The sequence below is a fragment of the Salmo salar genome, chromosome 08 (assembly GCF_965601325.2).
Source record: "Salmo salar chromosome 08, fSalSal1, whole genome shotgun sequence".
Lineage (NCBI taxonomy): Eukaryota > Metazoa > Chordata > Actinopteri > Salmoniformes > Salmonidae > Salmo > Salmo salar.
The window spans coordinates 27,347,815-27,367,468 of NC_138298.1; the positions used below are offsets into that span (position 1 = coordinate 27,347,815).

A 19,654-nucleotide genomic window follows, 5' to 3' on the forward strand; every position below is an offset into this window, starting at 1 on the left:
CCTACTTTTAACCAGGGCCCGTACATTTCTGGTTAGAAGTCGTGCACTATAAATGGAATAGGGTGACATTTGGGACGGAGACTTGAACCCCCACTGATGTCTGCTGATGAAGATTTGAGTAAAAACGTGTGAAAGAAAAAGACAGATAGATCAATTATAAAGGAATGTGTTGGACGGAGACAAGAATGCAATGATGACCCTAGTCGGTGCATCCTACAGATCCTAGGCTCCTAGCTACCTAGTCCGCCTACCAAATGGCACCCTATTCCATTTATAGTGCACTACTTCTAACCAGAAACGTACGGGCCCTGGTTAAAAGTAGGGCGCCATTTTTGGACGCAAGCCTAAGGGTCAACGGTGATAAGAAAACGGCGACTTTTCTATTCACCTTTCACAAGCTGTACTGTGACAGTACTATCTGCCTTATCTGCTGTGGGGCAGGAGTCCCTTACAGCCAGAGATAATAGAACAGAGAATGTGCCGGGATAAAGACTGGGGGGAATGTGTCATGTGTCAGCACGAATTCTGTACTCATCAGAGTGACCTGGTATGAGTCAACATAGCTCATCACAAAGCTATGGACGGTTTGGTTCTCTCTGTTGGTGTGTGTGTACCTCTCTTTGTAATTGTGTGTGTGTGCCTCTGTGTGTGTGTGCTTCTCTCTGTGTATGTGTGTGCGTGTGTGTGTGTGTGTGTGTGTGTGCTTCTCTCTCTCTCTGTGTGTGTGTGCTTCTCTCTCTCTCTGTGTGTGTGCTTCTCTCTCTCTGTGTGTGTGTTTCTCTCTCTCTCTCTCTCTGTGTGTGTGTATGTGTGTGTGTGTGTGTGTGTGTGTGTGTGTGTGTGTGTGTGTGTGTGTGTGTGTGTGTGTGTGTGTGTGTGTGTGTGTGTGTGTGTGTGTGTGTGTGTGTGTGTGTGCTTCTCTCTCTCTGTGTGTGTGTGCTTCTCTCTCTCTCTGTGTGTGTGCTTCTCTCTCTCTGTGTGTGTGTTTCTCTCTCTCTCTCTCTCTGTGTGTGTGTATGTGTGTGTGTGTGTGTGTGTGTGTGTGTGTGTGTGTGTGTGTGTGTGTGTGTGTGTGTGTGTGTGTGTGTGTGTGTGTGTGTGTGTGTGTGCGTGTGTGTCGGCTGTCACACACAACCTTAATCACCTCTCCAAAAACATGGCGAACATCCCAGTGTCTTGGTAGATAGAACACCCAGCACGGTTCAATGGCAACAACTAACCAACTGTTGACAAAGCGAGTTTTATCATGCTTTAAGGTCCCTCGGATTACATAAAAGGGTATGGGCTGTGCAGGGACGTTTTTAGGTTACGTATGAGAATACCTTTTGGCTTTAGGGTTTTGGTAATTGTTTCACTTGTGTGTCTGCAACATTGAAGTTCACTGAGGCAAAACAAAAACGCACCGTTGGCACCTCAGGAATGTGTGTGTGTGGTGTGTGTGTGTTTCTGCATAAGCAAGGCAACTTTGCGGGGAGGGGAGAATTAGCACTTCAAATGATAAAAGGATTGGAGTACCATGGAGATCGAAGGAAAGAGGACAGGAAAAGAGGAGTCTTGCGTGTCACTGGATTGCTCTACAACTATTCTAAAGTTCACATGACCTAGAAAATCTACCACCACCAGGATTTCACTGTTACTGTGACATTTTCACACGGTCTGTGGGAAAAGGGACATTGGCAAAAAATCATAAAGCTCGGGCCAGTGATGACGTTAGCTTTTCCGATTTGCCTCGGTCATTCGCTTGTCACCCCCTTGTGCCAGGGACAGATCAGGCACAGCTGTGGACGGCTGTCGCAGGGGTTCTTAGGGGTCCTTACCTTCGTACAGCTGGGCGTACTGTGGGAAACCGGCAGCCCGGAGCCAGGTGCACGCCTCTTTGGCCTCGATCTCTGCAAGGGAGGGAACACAAAGACTAACTTTAGAATTTCAAATCCTCTTTATTAGCTCAAAATCACTTATTACAGAAACACACTCAAAACCATCACTTCAGTCCTCGCATAGAAATCCAATCAAAGGTTATTAGTTGCGTACACAGTTTAGCAGATGTTATAGCGGGTGCAGAGAGATGCTTGTGTTACTAGCTCCTAACAGTGGCTCAAAATGTATCCGCTGATATGTAATACCACCTGGAGTAGAAGCATGATTGGCTGTAAGTGTTTTTTCAGTGGTCAAAATGGGACCTAAAGTCTTTCCACACAGTTCAGTCTGACACAGACCTCTTGACCCTCTTAGTGCCAGTCACTACCCTCTCACATGCCCCCCAAGCCCTCAAAGCCGTAGTTCACACCAACCGTGTCAGCCGCTGACGCGCACTGTGTGTGTGTGTGTGTGTGTACGTGTTACCACTGCGACCCAAGCCCCCAGTAAGTGTCGTGCTGAAACGTTTCTTCCGCGTCACTTTAGCGTAGTCGCAACGTTTCCTGACCAACGTTTCCCTGGGAAGACCTGTCTTGTAACCCTTTAGTGTTTTTTTGAGTTGTGGTGTTACATTTGCTAGGGAGCCGCAAAGTGTCGTCGATGGCTGTCGGGGTGGGAGCCATAGTGTGTCTGGAGGAGACAGACTCCCCCATTAGCAGTAATAAGCCCCTTTAGATACCACGTGCCAAATGGTCACCGTGCCCCACCCTCCACCATGTTGGCTCCAGCAGCCACACCCCTCAGTGTTCTTCACACAAACCAGAATCAGTGGCACCGGCCCTTTAAAAAAACACCTTCAGTAAAATGCCCCACCCCCCACCAAATAATCTGCTGCTGTCGTATTGACGATCTATGCAATCAGTCATCACAATTGTAGACTAATGTTCCTTTCTTTCTTTCTTTCTTTTCTTACAGGTTAATGGATGTGTTTTGTGTCTCGGAGCAGGATTGGTTGTAGTAATTACAGCCATTGGAGAAAAGTGGACGGTTTCATCTTTAGAATGCGAGTAGTAGTAGTAGTGGTGGTTCCACCTAATTTAGACCCAGATTACAACCAGGATCTAGTGTTCTAACTTGGAACGGAAGAGGCCATTTTCTTCCAAAGGGGGGAGAGTTAGACTGGAGGGAGAAAACAACAGAAAGATAGGAAGAGATAGTAGAAAGAACAACTTAAACAGCAGAAAGGGCCGCTGTGGTAGGAGAGTTATGGGGGGGATCCTCAAGTGAGACAAAGAGAGAGAGAAACAGAGGCAGATAGAAGCAGAGGGAGAGAGACAGAGAGAGAAACAGAGAGAGAGAGAAACAGAGAGAGAGAAACAGAGAGAAACAGAGAGAGAAAGAGAGAGATAAACATAAAAGAGAGAGAAAAAGACGAGTGGGTCAGACAGAGAGAGAGAGAGAGAGAGAGGCCCTCACAGCTGACTAAGACCAAGCTGAGACACTATAGCCCCTCCGTATTATGAGGCATTTACATACCAACAAGAAGCCTAGACGGCAGACACTAGAACACTAGACAGGCTGCCAGTAAAAAGGTGTGACGCGACCAACACAAGCCCACCCCTCCCAGAGGCCAGGAACTCCTCTACAACCACCCTGGGACTACAGCAGCACCGCCACCCGAGTGTCATATAACCAAATAACTCATTAATGACTGTGTTTCACAACTCTTGTTTGGTTCCAGAAGACTAGTCTAGTTTTCTCAGTGAATTCCAACATGGCCGAAGCTGGGAAGCTTGTAATTTGGGCTGGTATTTATAGAAGGTTGTGAACCTCGAAGGAACATAGGCAACTCAGAGTAATTACAGCAGCATTCTTGGATACAGAGACAAACATAAGGTTAGGGCTTCCTGTGTGTGTGAGTGTGTGTGTTAGTACTGTCCATTTTGAGACGCCAAAGTCACTTTTACGTCTAACATGCTATGTTTGGTGCCGTATTTCTCAATGAAAACATGTGCATGAAAACGAGTCGTCTCGCGACTTCACTGAACAATCCCTACTGTTGACCAATCACAGACGAAGGGGCGTAGACTTCGGCTACCAACTTCGGCTTGCCTCAAGAAAAAATGGCGTGTGCCTGAACAACTGAAAAAACCCTCACCGAAGTCTAAAATGAACAAAAACGTCACAAAATGCCGTCAAAATATACGCACAAACTCCTCCGAACTGTTTCTGCTGGCAAATGACACCCCCACAATGCATTGCAGTTAACCTCCAACCCTGCCATCCCTCTTTCCTCACCCTTGACCTTTTGCACGGTGACATCACCTGGCCTTTGTGACATAACCGCAGCCCAAAAACAACAACGCCTGTTGGCAATAAACAAAAATAAACGAGGTTCTGTGTCACTGTCTGGACCTCTGTTCAACAACACAAACTAGAACCTATTTATTTATTTCTAATCCTGCTTTTCCTTTTGTCATTTCCACTCCTTTCCAGTGTTTGCATGCGGGGAGAGGCACAGACACAGACAGACAGACAGACAGACAGACAGACAGACAGACAGACAGACAGACAGACAGACAGACAGACAGACAGACAGACAGACAGACAGACAGACAGACAGACAGACAGACAGACAGACAGACAGACACACAGACAGACACACAGACAGACACACAGACAGACACACAGACACACACGCGCACGCACACGCACACACCTTAAAATCTTCACCGTAACTAGTGATTAGGCCTAGTCCTACACCTCACTGTGACTAGCAACAATAGAAACTATGTCTCCCTCCCAAACATACACTACTTCCATCACGATAATAAAATCCTCCCATCCTGTAGACAGAATAGAATACTCCCACTCTCAGGCAACACTCCCAAGCACGCACGCACGCACGCATGCATACACACATGCACCCACACACACATTGCATGTGGTTAGTGCTACAGGGACATTTGAGAGCTGGCGGGTGGTTCCCCTCTCTGCCCTAGCTAGCCATCCCTCAATCCGTCCGTCTGCCTGTGCCTCTCTCCAGCCAGACGGACGTCCCTCAGACATCCTGTGTGGCCCTTGGCGCGGCCCAAATTCAGCCAGGTGCCCGGGGATCACACATCCACCCGTCCAGCAGGGGAGGGAGAGGGTGTGTGATTGGGGCTGGGCAGAGTAAGGCCAGAGGGGCTGTGGTGAGTAAAAGGGGGCAGGATTCCAGGAGAAGGGGAACCAACCAACATTCCAAACAAGTCAGCGGCCAAGCATTAGCTAAACATAGGTCAAGTCCCTCACACGTACTGTACAGCACCTCTTTTGTTAATTACAGACCTAAAGGGCGGCAGGCAGCCTAACGGTTAAGAATGTTGGGACAGTAACTGAAAGGTTTGAATCCCCTAGCCGACGAGGTGAAAATGATGCCGATATGCCCTTGAGCAAGGCACTGAACCCTAATTGCTCCTGTAAGAATCTCTGGATAAGAGCGTCTGCTAAATGACTAATGGAAAATAATAATAATAATAATATAAAATTAACAAATGTACAGAAAGACCTGGGTGAAAATGTCATGTATATGTAAAATGTTTAAAGCCCAGATGTACTGTTGGTTTTAAGCACCTCAGAGTAGGTGCTGATCTAGGATCGGTTTTGGGTCCTACTGAATATGATTATATCGACGGGGGGAACCTGATCCTAGATCAGCAGTCCTTCTCTGAGAGTCTTTATGAATACAGGCCCTGAAGGACTGTTGGTTTTCAACCTTTCCCTTTAATTATCCCTGGTATAGCTTTATCCCTATATTTAGCCGTGCGGTGGCGGACACAATCACTTGGAGTGGGTGTTTGTGTTGAACACGTTATCTGGCCGGGAACAAAAGGAGGCGTGCCGTGTTGCAGGGTAGCTCACGGTCTCCGTCGCGCCTCTGGGTTCACTTCCTGTGAGGCAAGCAGGCAGAGGAAGTGATGTAGTTCCCTGGCAAAGAATCAGGGTGGATGGCGTGTGTGGACGGCAGAGGACAGAACACACCCGTCCTGCCGGAGATGTGTGTGTGTGTGTGTGTGTGTGTGTGTGTGTGTGTGTGTGTGTGTGTGTGTGTGTGTGTGTGTGTGTGTGTGTGTGTGTGTGTGTGTGTGTGTGTGTGTGTGTTCTTTGGTTTGGGGTAGAATACTGTGTCTACATGCATCAACAGAGGAACTGACACAAGACAAAGAACAAACTGCTGCCTCCTCGGGAACTTGAGGCTAAAAATAATTTGTGTGTGTGTTGCACAGAAACCAATGACTGGTGTAAAGGTTGACTGAGAGGTCAAACACAAAATGGAGCCCTACATTGTGACTGGCAGAGAGAGTGAGAGAGAGAGAGAGAGAGAGAGAGAGAGAGAGAGAGAGAGAGAGAGAGAGAGAGAGAGAGAGAGAGAGAGAGAGAGAGAGAGAAAGAAAGAATTACATTGAGTGAGAGAGAGAATTGCATTGAGAGAGAGAAAAAGAGAGAAAGAAAGAGAATTACATTGAGAAAGAATGAGAGAGAGAGAGAGAAAGAGAGAAAGTGAGAGAGAGAGAGTGAGAGAAAGAGAGAGAAAGAGAGGGAGAAAGAGAGAGAAAGAGGGAGAGAGAGAGAAATGCATGACAGTCAGACTGCTCCAAGACGACCCAACACGAACAGAGATTTCAGATGCTGCTGCTTCAAGGTTGTTTTTCTGTGCAGGGAACAGTGAACTGTGCCAAAGCTAAACCCTTCAGGGCCTGACCCTCTGTTCAAGCTCTCCACTGAAATGACCCAGCCCCCCATGCCTTCTTCCCTTTTCCCCTCCCAACTCCCTCCTCCCCTGTTCTCTCTCTCTCTCTCTCTCTCTCTCTCTCTCTCTCTCTCTCTCTCTCTCTCTCTCTCTCTCTCTCTCCGCTAGTCACCCTGCTATTCCCTCCTTTCCTGTAGCAGGAAGTTCTCACAATCGGTGGCCAATATTTCCTCTTCACAGCAGAGCAGAGCAGGAGGTAGTTAGGCTTGGTTGAGCCTGCAAGCTGGGATCTTATAGGGGGATTCGTTATCAACTAGCACCTAGAATCTAGCCAATGAATTTCAAAGGACAATTTCAACAACAAGGTAAACAATTTAAAGGGGAGGTGTCAAGAGTCAAGACACGGCATATAATTGTTATTGGGGGGTTGCTATTTAAACTGGCAGTTAAGAGGACTAGTTGACGGCAGACGCTACTGTCGATCCCCGTGGCCTGATAACAGTGATTATCAGTGATTAAGTGGGGCCGCCAACTGTGAATCCTAATCAAATCAACCTGTGATTCATTACATACGTCTTATCAAAGCAAGGCTTCAATGGGGTCTTTCACAAGGATCTGCACAGTAGCAGGTCGAGACAGGTGATATAATCAAGGCCTTGGTAGTGATTCAATTACTTTGTAATTCAGTGTTAATCTGAAGCAGCAGTCACCCAATGTCAAACGGGCTACATAACACTGTCATAACATTGACATAACAATGATATAACAATGACATCATAAACAGTGAGACAGCTTGTGACGTTGTTATGACAGGGTTATATAGAGCTTATGACGGAGGGTTCAAGTGAAGTATGACACTTCCTTGTACTGTATTTACTGCACTCTTTGTGCCCTATAAAAGCGCACTATACTAAGTGTACAAAACACTAGGAACACCTGCTCTTTCCATGAAAAATAGACTGACCAGGTGAATCCAGGTGAAAAGCTATGATCCCTTATTGATGTCACTTAATAAATCCACTTCAATCAGTGTAGATGAAGGGGAGGAGACAGGTTAAAGAAGGATTTCTAAGCCAGTGAGATAATTGAGACATGGATTGTGTAAATGTGCCATTCACAGGGTGAATAGGCAAGACAAAAGATTTAAGTGCCTTTGAACGGGGTATGGTAGTAGGTGCCAGGTGCACCAGTTTGAGTGTGTCAAGAACTGCAGTGCTGCTGGGTTTTTTCACTCTCAACAGTTTTCCATGTGTATCAAGAATGGTCCACCACCCAAAGGACATCCAGCCAACTTGACACAGCTGTGGGAAGCATTGGAGTCAACATGGGCCAGCATCCCTGTTGAACGCTTTCAACACCTTGTAGAGTCCATGCTCTGAAGAACTGAGGCCGTTCTGAGGGTGAAAGGGGGGTTCAACTCAATATTAGGAAGGTGTTCTTAATGTTTTGTGCACTCAGTGTATATGATATATAGTCATTATTAGTATTCATAGAGACAGGCAGTGAGAGAACAACTGCAACTGATACTAGTGAAGTGCATTCAACACGACCTTAAAGCATCTGAATGGGCCTTCTGCAATGTTACAGACAGAATCATCTGTAATGGGCCTTCTGCAATGTTACAGACAGAATCATCTGAATGGGCCTTCTGCAATGTTACAGACAGAATCATCTGTAATGGGCCTTCTGCAATGTTACAGACAGAATCATCTGTAATGGGCCTTCTGCAATGTTACAGACAGAATCATCTGAATGGGCCTTTGCAATGTTACAGACAGAATCATCTGTAATGGGCCTTCTGCAATGTTACAGACAGAATCATCTGAATGGGCCTTCTGCAATGTTACAGACAGAATCATCTGTAATGGGCCTTCTGCAATGTTACAGACAGAATCATCTGAATGGGCCTTCTGCAATGTTACAGACAGAATCATCTGTAATGGGCCTTCTGCAATGTTACAGACAGAATCATCTGAATGGGCCTTCTGCAATGTTACAGACAGAATCATCTGTAATGGGCCTTCTGCAATGTTACAGACAGAATCATCTGAATGGGCCTTCTGCAATGTTACAGACAGAATCATCTGTAATGGGCCTTCTGCAATGTTACAGACAGAATCATCTGTAATGGGCCTTCTGCAATGTTACAGACAGAATCATCTGTAATGGGCCTTCTGCAATGTTACAGACAGAATCATCTGAATGGGCCTTCTGCAATGTTACAGACAGAATCATCTGTAATGGGCCTTCTGCAATGTTACAGACAGAATCATCTGAATGGGCCTTCTGCAATGTTACAGACAGAATCATCTGAATGGGCCTTCTGCAATGTTACAGACAGAATCATCTGTAATGGGCCTTCTGCAATGTTACAGACAGAATCATCTGTAATGGGCCTTCTGCAATGTTACAGACAGAATCATCTGAATGGGCCTTCTGCAATGTTACAGACAGAATCATCTGAATGGGCCTTCTGCAATGTTACAGACAGAATCATCTGTAATGGGCCTTCTGCAATGTTACAGACAGAATCATCTGTAATGGGCCTTCTGCAATGTTACAGACAGAATCATCTGAATGGGCCTTCTGCAATGTTACAGACAGAATCATCTGAATGGGCCTTCTGCAATGTTACAGACAGAATCATCTGTAATGGGCCTTCTGCGATGTTACAGACAGAATCATCTGAATGGGCCTTCTGCAATGTTACAGACAGAATCATCTGTAATGGGCCTTCTGCAATGTTACAGACAGAATCATCTGAATGGGCCTTCTGCAATGTTACAGACATAATCATCTGAATGGGCCTTCTGCAATGTTACAGACAGAGTCATCTGTAATGGCAATTTAGACATGTCCTGGAAGTTTCAGTTCTGACTCACAGGCTATTGGCCTGAGTTAGACGTTCATGATGAATGTAAACAGGTTTCATTTGGCCAGCGAACTACAGATTCATAGCGAATTTCAACACATCTTGATACAACTATACTACAGCAAAAACTACGGTCAGAGGAGAAGTGGTGAATCTTTGTGGATATCAAGTTTTGACATTCCTGCGTGAAGACATCTGGTGATCTGGGAGAAGGTCTGGCTGGTAGGTAAGTGAGAGTACCACCATCTGGCTGTCTCCATAGGATACCACACGACACACACCAACTCAGACACACACAAGCAACTAATGGAGGTGCCCCATGATTCTTTCCGGTCATCCAACACCAGACACGCCACACACACACACACACACACACACACACACACACACACACACACACACACACACACACACACACACACACACACACACACACACACACACACACACACACACACACACACACACACACACACACACACACACACACACACACATACATACATACACAGCTGGGCCAGATGGATCATCACAATGCCTGGTCTCTGAGGTCTCTCTCTACCTCTGGTGACAGATTTATGTTTGCTCAGGGCCCTGGTCCAGGATCAGGTGACAAGACCCAGACAACTGATATGCTTTAGAACTGACCCATGGTCAGATATTATAACACCCTGTGTTCCCGTCACCCACTCATAGCCACCCATTAAACAGATCCCAGAACAGTTTGTGATGAGAATGTCAATAACAAAGCACACCAAGGTCGGAACAGAAATAGGACGGGCTGAAGAGAAACACATGGACATATCTATGTTCCTTCATAGAACTGATAGCAACTTTACCATATAAAATGAATGAATCCTTCAGAAATACTCTGCCCCCCCCCCCCCTCCACTTGACTACATGCCAATTACAGATTGATAGAGATAGAGAGGGGAGGGAAAGAGAGAGGGTGGGAGAGTTTCCCCTTTTGGGCTGTTTGTTAATCATTTCTACTATATCATCGTTTTTTTATGAATTGAGGTGTAGAATGAGAGGCTGGTCTGTGTGTGCTTGGGGTGCAGTATTGGGCAGCCTCTCCCCTCCCCATTTCCTTCTGCGTGTTCCTTTACGTGACCCAACATATAGGACGTCCCCATGGCCAAAGCACTGGCATGTCACTACCCCCATGACACCACGGTGACTGTGTGCTCACTAGAGTGACCGGTAGTAGGGTTTATTTGAAACATCCGCCACTATTTGACCACAGGGGGCTGCATACTATTCCTTGTGTATAACAGATAAGCAGTCACGCGCGAAATACAGTATGACCAGTAGGAATCAGATAAAAGACATTCACAGCCGAAATAAGCAAAACGTTTTTTTTTACGCTAGCACCAAGCTCGCTTTTTATATCACACAGAAGGCATTCTTCTCCAAAGCTCCGCTAGAAAAAAGGGAACTTGAGCTTGGTAGTCATGGCAAACAAATTGGAAGCTCTATAAGACCAAGGCGGAAACGAATTTAAACAAACAATTTCTGCACAGATACATGTATAATTCAACAGTGTGAATAATCAAACTGTGTTGTCTGTGTGTGCGTATACCTGGCTATTGAAACGTCTGAACAGACATATATAGGCCAAAAGACTATGGCTCAATGGCCTAGTCTAAACCTGCGAATAGAACGCAGGCCATGGTCGAATAAACAGTGCGCGCTTATCTTGGAAGTCGGCGTAGGAGCAGTGGAGACTGGAAGAGATTGCTTATCTGACAGCCAGCAGCTAAGCGCAACACTAATTTCAGCACAGGGGAGTTCCTTACAGAGCCGGTGAGACCAATGTCAAACTACTTTTCTTTGCAAAAGAAGAAAAAATAATAATCCCTTCTAAAATGGTTAAATACAAGTTTAATTCAAATCATGGAAAAGTGAGAACAGATAAATCACAATCGAAAACATGCTATTCCAAGTAGGTTTTCTCTGCGCAAAAGCATGGAAAGCCCTATTTATTTAAACATTGTGAATAGTAAAACATTGGAGTAAACGAATCAATTGACTTACGAGTTAAAATCATGTTTAATTCTCTACGCGCAGACTTCCTCGGGATAAAACCAAATACTCCCGCTGCGCCCAGGCTGGCGAGTCCGCTCAGGTTTACTCCAATGTTAGGACGAAGCTCGCATATTTTCTGCTTTCCAGCGTAGTTCAACCCAAAACCTCCGGACGAAACAGTGTCTATAGACTCAAACTCTAGACACAATTAGCTCCAAAAGGTCGCTGAACAGTGCATAATACAGTAATTCCATGGTTATATTGTCGTTTGGCTGAACAGGACGCAATAAAATTCCTCCTCGATCTTATGAAATGACTCCCCTACTGAAACTTCCTATGGGAACCCAAGCGCGAATGTGAATGAACTAGTGTGTGAATAAGATTTTAGGAATGGACAAACGTGGCTCCACCTCTCCGCTCCGGTCTAATCTACCCTGCCTGCCCACCTGATGATTATCGACAGGAGCACAGAGGACCCACTCTACTGCGCTACATACCGTACCGCAGCTGTGGTATAAACACTGCATAAAAAAACTCGAAATATTGTGAGATTTTACACGTAAGGACTTTGTATATTTTTTTTGTCGCATGCATGATGTGCGTAAAATGTGGCATAAATAGAATGCCGTCTAGCAGGTGTAAACGAAGTCAATATTACAAAGTACACATTTTTACATTCGTATATACCTATTTTCTCTTGCAAGTGCTGGTAGCCTATACTTTACTTCCAACTTTAAGTTTATTTTTAATCGAATACATTTGGTTACATTGCTTGCTTATAACGTTGGTATTGACTGTTTTCTGTGCTTCAAAAGCGAGAGTGCTTAGTACCGCTCCCGCTCTGCTTTGCTGCAGCCCAAATGCACTGAAGCTCAGAAGAGAAGCTGTAATTCAGTAGGCGTCCTTTAGCACATCATTAGAGAATACATTCATGACATAACAGGGACAATTGCGTGACGCGCCATTGTGGACGGCAACGTTGAATAATTCAAAAGAAACCGTTGCGGTATGCTAATACGGTAGTCTACTTTGGCCAACCCCTTCAAACACATCCCTGGGGTCGGGCGAGCTGTACACGTACACCACGCACAGGTTAGAACCGCAACGACACTTTTGGGATCAAAAGTCACGAGACCGGCCTTTCCAAAGATCAAACAAACACTTTTACCACCCCATTCAATAATAAAAAGTAACACCGAACTGGCTATCCAATCCGTGCGCCTCCAAACCTACTTAGACATATATATTGTATGCTAACATGAAGTACCACATTTTGTCTTATCGGGGAATGATTCTGTCATATAGTGTTTCTAATAGGTCCATGACAATTGGCATATTGCAAATATTACAGGGTCGCTCTATGATGACTACACCATTCCACGTCGGGGAGTGTTGACGTTAAAATCTCACAGATATTTTCCAGACTTTAATAGGCTTTTGTAGGAGGGAATTGCTCATTAACCTACTAATTTCTACATGCATACATGCACAACACACGTCAAGTTTTGTAGTGCTCTCTTGCTCTCTCTCTCTCTCTCTCTCTCTCTCAATTCAAGGGCTTTATTGGCATGGGAAACCTATGTTAACATTGCCAAAGCAAGTGAAGTAGACAATAAACTAAAGAAGAAATAAACAATCAATAAAAATGTATAATAAACATTAAACTCACAAAAGTTTCAAAACAATAGAGACATTTCAAATGTCATATTATTATTATATACAGTCTTGTGACGATATGCAAATAACTAAAGTGCAAAAGGGAAAATAAATCAACATAAATATGGGTTGTATTTACAATGGTGTTTGTTCTTCACTGATTGCCCTTTTCTTGTGCCAGCAGATCACACATTTTGCTGCTGTGATGGCACACTATGGTGTTTCACCCAATAGATATGGGAGTTTATCAAAATTGGATTTGTTTTGAAATTCTTTGTGGGCCTGTGTAATATGGGGGAAATGTGTCTCTAATATGGTCATACATTTGGCAGGAGGTTAGGAAGTGCAGCTCTGTTACCACCCACATTCATTTATCTCTCTCTCTCTCTCTCTCTCTCTCTCTCTCTCTCTCTCTCTCTCTCTCTCTCTCTCTCTCTCTCTCTCTCTCAGCATGGCGTTGGCGGGTCCCCTGAGAAAGCAGAAAGAGACAAATGCCTTCCATCCCCATTACACTCCATGTGGGAAGAGAGTTCATGTAACGTTCCAGTTTAATGAGAGGGAAAGAGATGACGAGGAAAATCCTCTGTTTAAACCAAGTGTGGTTGGTTTACCATAGCTGGGGCTGCTAAATGGCCAGTCATAAGTGACTCATGATCTCCCTCAAACCTCTACTGGGAAGAGAACACCCTGAGGTAATACTGAGAGAACTCTAACCTCTACTGGGAAGAGAACACACTGAGGTAATACTGAGAGAACTCTAACCTCTACTGGGAAGAGAACACCCTGAGGTAATACTGAGAGAACTCTAACCTCTACTGGGAAGAGAACACCCTGAGGTAATACTGAGAGAACACTAACCTCTACTGGGAAGAGAACACCCTGAGGTAATACTGAGAGAACACTAACCTCTACTGGGAAGAGAACACCCTGAGGTAATACTGAGAGAACACTAACCTCTACTGGGAAGAGAACACCCTGAGGTAATACTGAGAGAACTCTAACCTCTCCTGGGAAGAGAACAACCTGAGGTGATACTGAGAGAACTCTAACCTCTACTGGGAAGAGAACACCCTGAGGTAATACTGAGAGAACACTAACCTCTACTGGGAAGAGAACACCCTGAGGTAATACTGAGAGAACACTAACCTCTACTGGGAAGAGAACACCCTGAGGTAATACTGAGAGAACACTAACCTCTACTGGGAAGAGAACACCCTGAGGTAATACTGAGAGAACTCTAACCTCTACTGGGAAGAGAACACCCTGAGGTAATACTGAGAGAACTCTAACCTCTCCTGGGAAGAGAACAACCTGAGGTGATACTGAGAGAACTCTAACCTCTACTGGGAAGAGAACACCCTGAGGTAATACTGAGAGAACACTAACCTCTACTGGGAAGAGAACACCCTGAGGTAATACTGAGAGAACTCTAACCTCTACTGGGAAGAGAACACCCTGAGGTAATACTGAGAGAACTCTAACCTCTACTGGGAAGAGAACACCCTGAGGTAATACTGAGAGAACTCTAACCTCTCCTGGGAAGAGAACACCCTGAGGTAATACTGAGAGAACTCTAACCTCTACTGGGAAGAGAACACCGATAGTAGTAAAGGCCAAATACAATATTTTATCAAATAATTGTAATATCTTTTTTATACCTAAACGGGTCCTGAAATTCAAATTGAAATAGCTAAATGATCCATGGTAACACCATCTTAAAACAATTCCATATGTCAGCTTAGTACCCCACCCCTAATGGCTTAGACTTTTAGAGGTTTTTAACTCTGAATGGTCAAGTTAAGGGTTCAGGTTTGGGATAGGCTTACATTTTTTTACAAATAAAATAACTTTTTATTGCCGGACTTGAACAAGAAACCGTTGGCACAAGAGGCAGATCCTTATGCCCATCTGCCATCCCAGCCCACATGCCCTGGCAAGACCCAAACCTACTTGAAGCTAATAGCACTCTCTGTTGCCGGCATCCTCAGACATGGATGGACATCGAATACTGACTTGTATCATGGGTAACCTGGCTCCATAAAACTGGTTCCATTGAGTTACACGCACGCACGCACGCTCGCACACACACACACACACACACACACACACACACACACACACACACACACACACACACACACACACACACACACACACACCTCATCAGCCTACGCAAAAAGAGGAAGTAACTGATAAAACAGCTAACTGCATTTTAAGAGACGGAGATACAGTTGAAGTCAAAAGTTTACATACAACTTAGCCAGATACATTTAAACTCAGTTTTTCACAATTCCTGTCATTTAATCCTAGTAATATTCCCTGTTTTAGGTAAATTAGGATCCACTTTATTTTAAGAACGTGAAATGTCAGAATAATAGTAGAGAGAATGATTTATTTCAGCGTTTATTCCTTTCATCACATTCCCAGTGGGTCAGAAGTTTACATACACTCAATAAGTATTTAGTAGCATTGCCTTTAAATTGTTTAACTTGGGTCAAACATTTTGGGTAGCCTTCCACAAGCTTCCCACAATAAGTTGGGTGAATTTTTGCCCATTCCTCCTGACAGAGCTGGTGTAACTGAGTCAGGTTTGTAGGCCTCCTTGCTTGCACACACTTTTTCAGTTCTGCCCACAAATTTTCTATAGGAATGAGGTCAGGGCTTTGTGATGACCACTGTAGTCCTTAAGCCTTTTTGCCACAACTTTGGAAGTGTGCTTGGGGTCATTGTCCATTTGGAAGACCCATTGCGACCAAGCTTTAACTTCCTGACTGATGTCTTGAGATGTTGCTTCAATATTTCCACATAATTTTTCTTCCTCATGATGCCATCTATTTTGTGAAGTGCACCAGTCCATCCTGCAGCAAAGCACCCCCACAACATGATGCTGCCACCCCCGTGCATCACGGTTGGGATGGTGTTCCTCGGCTTGTAAGCCTCCCACTTTTTCCTCCAAACATAACAACGGTCATTATCGCCAAACAGTTCTATTTTTGTTTCATCAGACCAGAGGACATTTCTCAAAAAAGTAGGATCTTGTTCCCCATGTGCAGTTGCAAACTGTAGTCTGGCAAACCGTAGTTTTGGAGCAGTGGCTGAGCGGCCTTTCAGGTTATGTCGATATAGGACTCATTTTACTGTGGATATAGATACTTTTGAACCTATTTCCTCCAGCATCTTCACAAGGTCCTTTGCTGTTGTTCTGGGATTGATTTCCACCTTTCGCACCAAAGTACGTTCGTCTCTAGGAGACAGAACGCGTCTCCTTCCTGAGTGGTATGATGGCTGCGGGATCCCATGGTGTTTATTCATGCGCACTGTTGTTTGTACAGATGAACGTGGTACCTTCAGGCGTTTGGAAATTGCTCCCAAGGATGAACCAGACTTGTGGAGGTCCACAATTTTTTTTCTGAGGTCTTGGCTGATTTCTTTTGATTTTCCCATGATGTCAAGCAAAGAGGCACTGAGTTTGAAGGTAGGCCTTGAAATACATCCACAGGTACACCTCCAATTGACTCAAATTATGTCAATTAGCCTATCAGAACCTTCTAAAGCTATGACATCATTTTCGGGAATTATCTAAGCTGTTTAAATGCACAGTCAACTTAGTGTATGTAAACTTCTGACCCACTGGAATTGTGATACAGTGAATTATAAGTGAAATAATCTGTCTGTTAACAATTGTTGGAAAAATGACTTGTGTCATGCACAAAGTAGATGTCCTAACCGACTTGCCAAAACTATAGTTTGTTAACAAGAAATTTGAGGAGTGGTTGACAAATGAGTTTTAATGACTCCAACCTAAGTGTATGTAAACTTCCGACTTCAACTGTATTCCAAATTCACACAATGCAGATACACTGAACAGGATTCAAATGATATTTCAGATTGTGTGTGCGCGTTTATTTGTGTGTGTGTGTGTTTGTGTTGAGGGGTTTCAGAGATACAGAGAGACGCCATCTTTGGGATGTTTTTGTGTGTGTGTGTGTCTGTGTGTGTGTGCGTGTGTCACTGACAGATGTCCCCTCTGATAGTTACTGGTTGTTGATGGATCGGAGCAGAAGGAGGATTTGACAGTTGTAGTGAAAACAGGAACCTCTAGAAATAGACAGGCCCTGGGCCGAGGGTCCTGGCTCTGGAGACATAGATTAGAAGAGAACACACACACACACACACACACACACACACACACACACACACACACACACACACACACACACACACACACACACACACACACACACACACACACACACACACACACACACACCACACACAATGTGAGGAAGTGCCTTTGTCTTTGTTCTCTATCCTCATCACAACACAGGGAGAGAGATGAGGTAGACTACTTAGGTGCTGAACACACATTTCTAAGGCCAGGTTTAGCCAGCAGCAGTCATCTGGTTAAACGTCATTCGGTTAAAAGTAATTTGTAAAGCCAGGTTTAGCCTGATGCAGTCATCTGGTTAAAAGTCATTCCTAAAGCCAGGTTTAACCAGAAGCAGTCATCTGGTTAAAGGTAATTTGTTAGACCAGGTTTAGCGTGAAACAGTCATTTGGTTAAACGTCATTCCTAAGGCCAGGTTTAACCAGAAGCAGTCATCTGGTTAAAAGTCCTTTGTAAGGCCAGGTTTAACCAGAAGCAGTCATCTGGTTAAAAGTCATTTTTAAAGCCAGGTTTAACCAGAAGTCAGTGTGTGAGATAGAGGGCTGAAAGAATAGTTTGTGTGAGACAGAGAGAGCTCTAGGGAGTTGCCGTGTGATGATACCTCCTGCTCTATCCTTGTTGTGTTACTGTAAACATAGTCTCGCTTATCCAGAAGTAAAAGTCTCGGGAAAGTTTTCACTTCCCGTTTACACATGGATCTGTCCACACACACACACACACACACACACCTGCAACTAGATAAGCATCTCTGAACTGTTGAGAAAAGATATATAACGGGGAATTTGAAGAGGCATTCCAGGACTCATGTTTGTACATTTCCTGTGTGTGTGTATGTGTCTTTGTGTGTGTGTGCGTGCGTGCATGTGTGTGTTGTCCTGTATATACTGGGATAAGCAGAGACACAAGATGTGCTGAACCAGCTTGTTTCTTGGCACCTTGTGACCTTGTGGACTATTTAATGCATAAATGACTGTATTTAGGCTGTACTCAGGACAGTTTAGATCACTCAAATATGGACGTGATTTACTTGTCACTAAAGAACTCCATGAGTTAGGTCGTTCTAATGAATTTCCACCCTTTCCTATGACTCTTCTGACCTAAATATGCCCTCGTCCCAAACGGCACCCTATTCCCAATATGGCACACTATGTTTAACCAGCCCTGGGGGTGCCATTTAGGCTCTGGTCAAAAGTAATGCACTAAATAGGGAATAGGGTGTCATTTGGGACGTAACCTATGTGTTTCAATGGCATGTTTTATCACCGAGTTCTAGACTTAGTTATAGCTTTATACTCACTGTTAAATCTGTTACGAATGGCCCATTTGGAGCCGACTCCACTGCACCTTAGAGACAGTTGTACGCCTGCTGTTTGTGTTCAGCTGACTGTAAATCGTTTCTTCTGTGCTCCACTGACATCTAAAAGGAGTGAAATAATCACACTGTTTTCCTCTCAAAGCAGCACCATATGTGGCCCTGGTCTGGCACAGCCCAACGGTGAGAGAAGGTATTCTTAGACAGCGCTAATGTGTGAATGCTAAAGCAAACAGTCTGTTAGTTACACAGTCCATACACCCACACAAGCATGCACACACACATACACATGTACGAACACACACACACATATCATATATATCTCCAGGTTTTTTCACGTTGCTATGCGCAGTGATGGCGTGGGGTAAATGGGCCTCTCGCGGTTCAGAACGCGTTCATCACATTCCCCATCATCAACACGCAGCGTCACACACGTCTCCCTGTTCTTTTCTTTCTGCCCTCGCATTCCTTCCTGATGTAAAGGAAAACAGAAAGGTCCGTAGTGTCGTAGTGGATGACGGTGGAGTTTCAAGCGGTGAACTTTAGACCCGTTCAGCTCACTGTTCAGGGAGCACTGACACTCAGAAAACAGACAAGAAACCAGGGGAAATATAAGCTGTGCAAAACTCCTACTGTGTATTGTGTTAAATACCACATTGACATAAAGGACTAGTTTGACAGTCACTTTTTAAGACAAGTCATGGACTAAACAAAACACTTTGTTAATGGGGATTCTATTGAGAACGTTTTAAAACACAAGACTAGAATCTAGGTTCGGGCAACCAGCCTTTGAAAATTGAAATGATGGGTGTTGGGATGTACAGTTGAAGTCGGAAGTTTACATACACTTAGGTTGGAGTCATTAAAACTCGTTTTTCAACCACTCCACAAAAATCTTGTTAACAAACTATAGTTTTGGCATCTACTTTGTGCATGACACAAGTAATTTTTCCAACAATTGTTTACAGACAGATTATTTCACTTATTATTAACTGTATCACAATTCCAGTGGGTCAGAAATTTACATAC

The 19,654-nt window shown here is 44.4% G+C and overlaps 1 protein-coding gene across 2 annotated transcripts in view; it reads right to left on the reverse strand.

Moving 5' to 3' along the window:
* Positions 1 to 19,654, reverse strand: part of LOC106610470 (rho GTPase-activating protein 7) — a 139,286-nt gene that overhangs the window by 26,762 nt on the left and 92,870 nt on the right. For both annotated transcript variants that reach the window (XR_006770806.2, XM_045722957.2), the window contains exon 6: positions 1,818 to 1,889. Coding sequence is in view for 1 of the 2 variants with exons in the window: in XM_045722957.2 (XP_045578913.1) it covers positions 1,818 to 1,889 (72 nt within the window). In the remaining variant the exon portion in view is untranslated. The remainder of the gene's footprint in view (positions 1 to 1,817; positions 1,890 to 19,654) is intronic.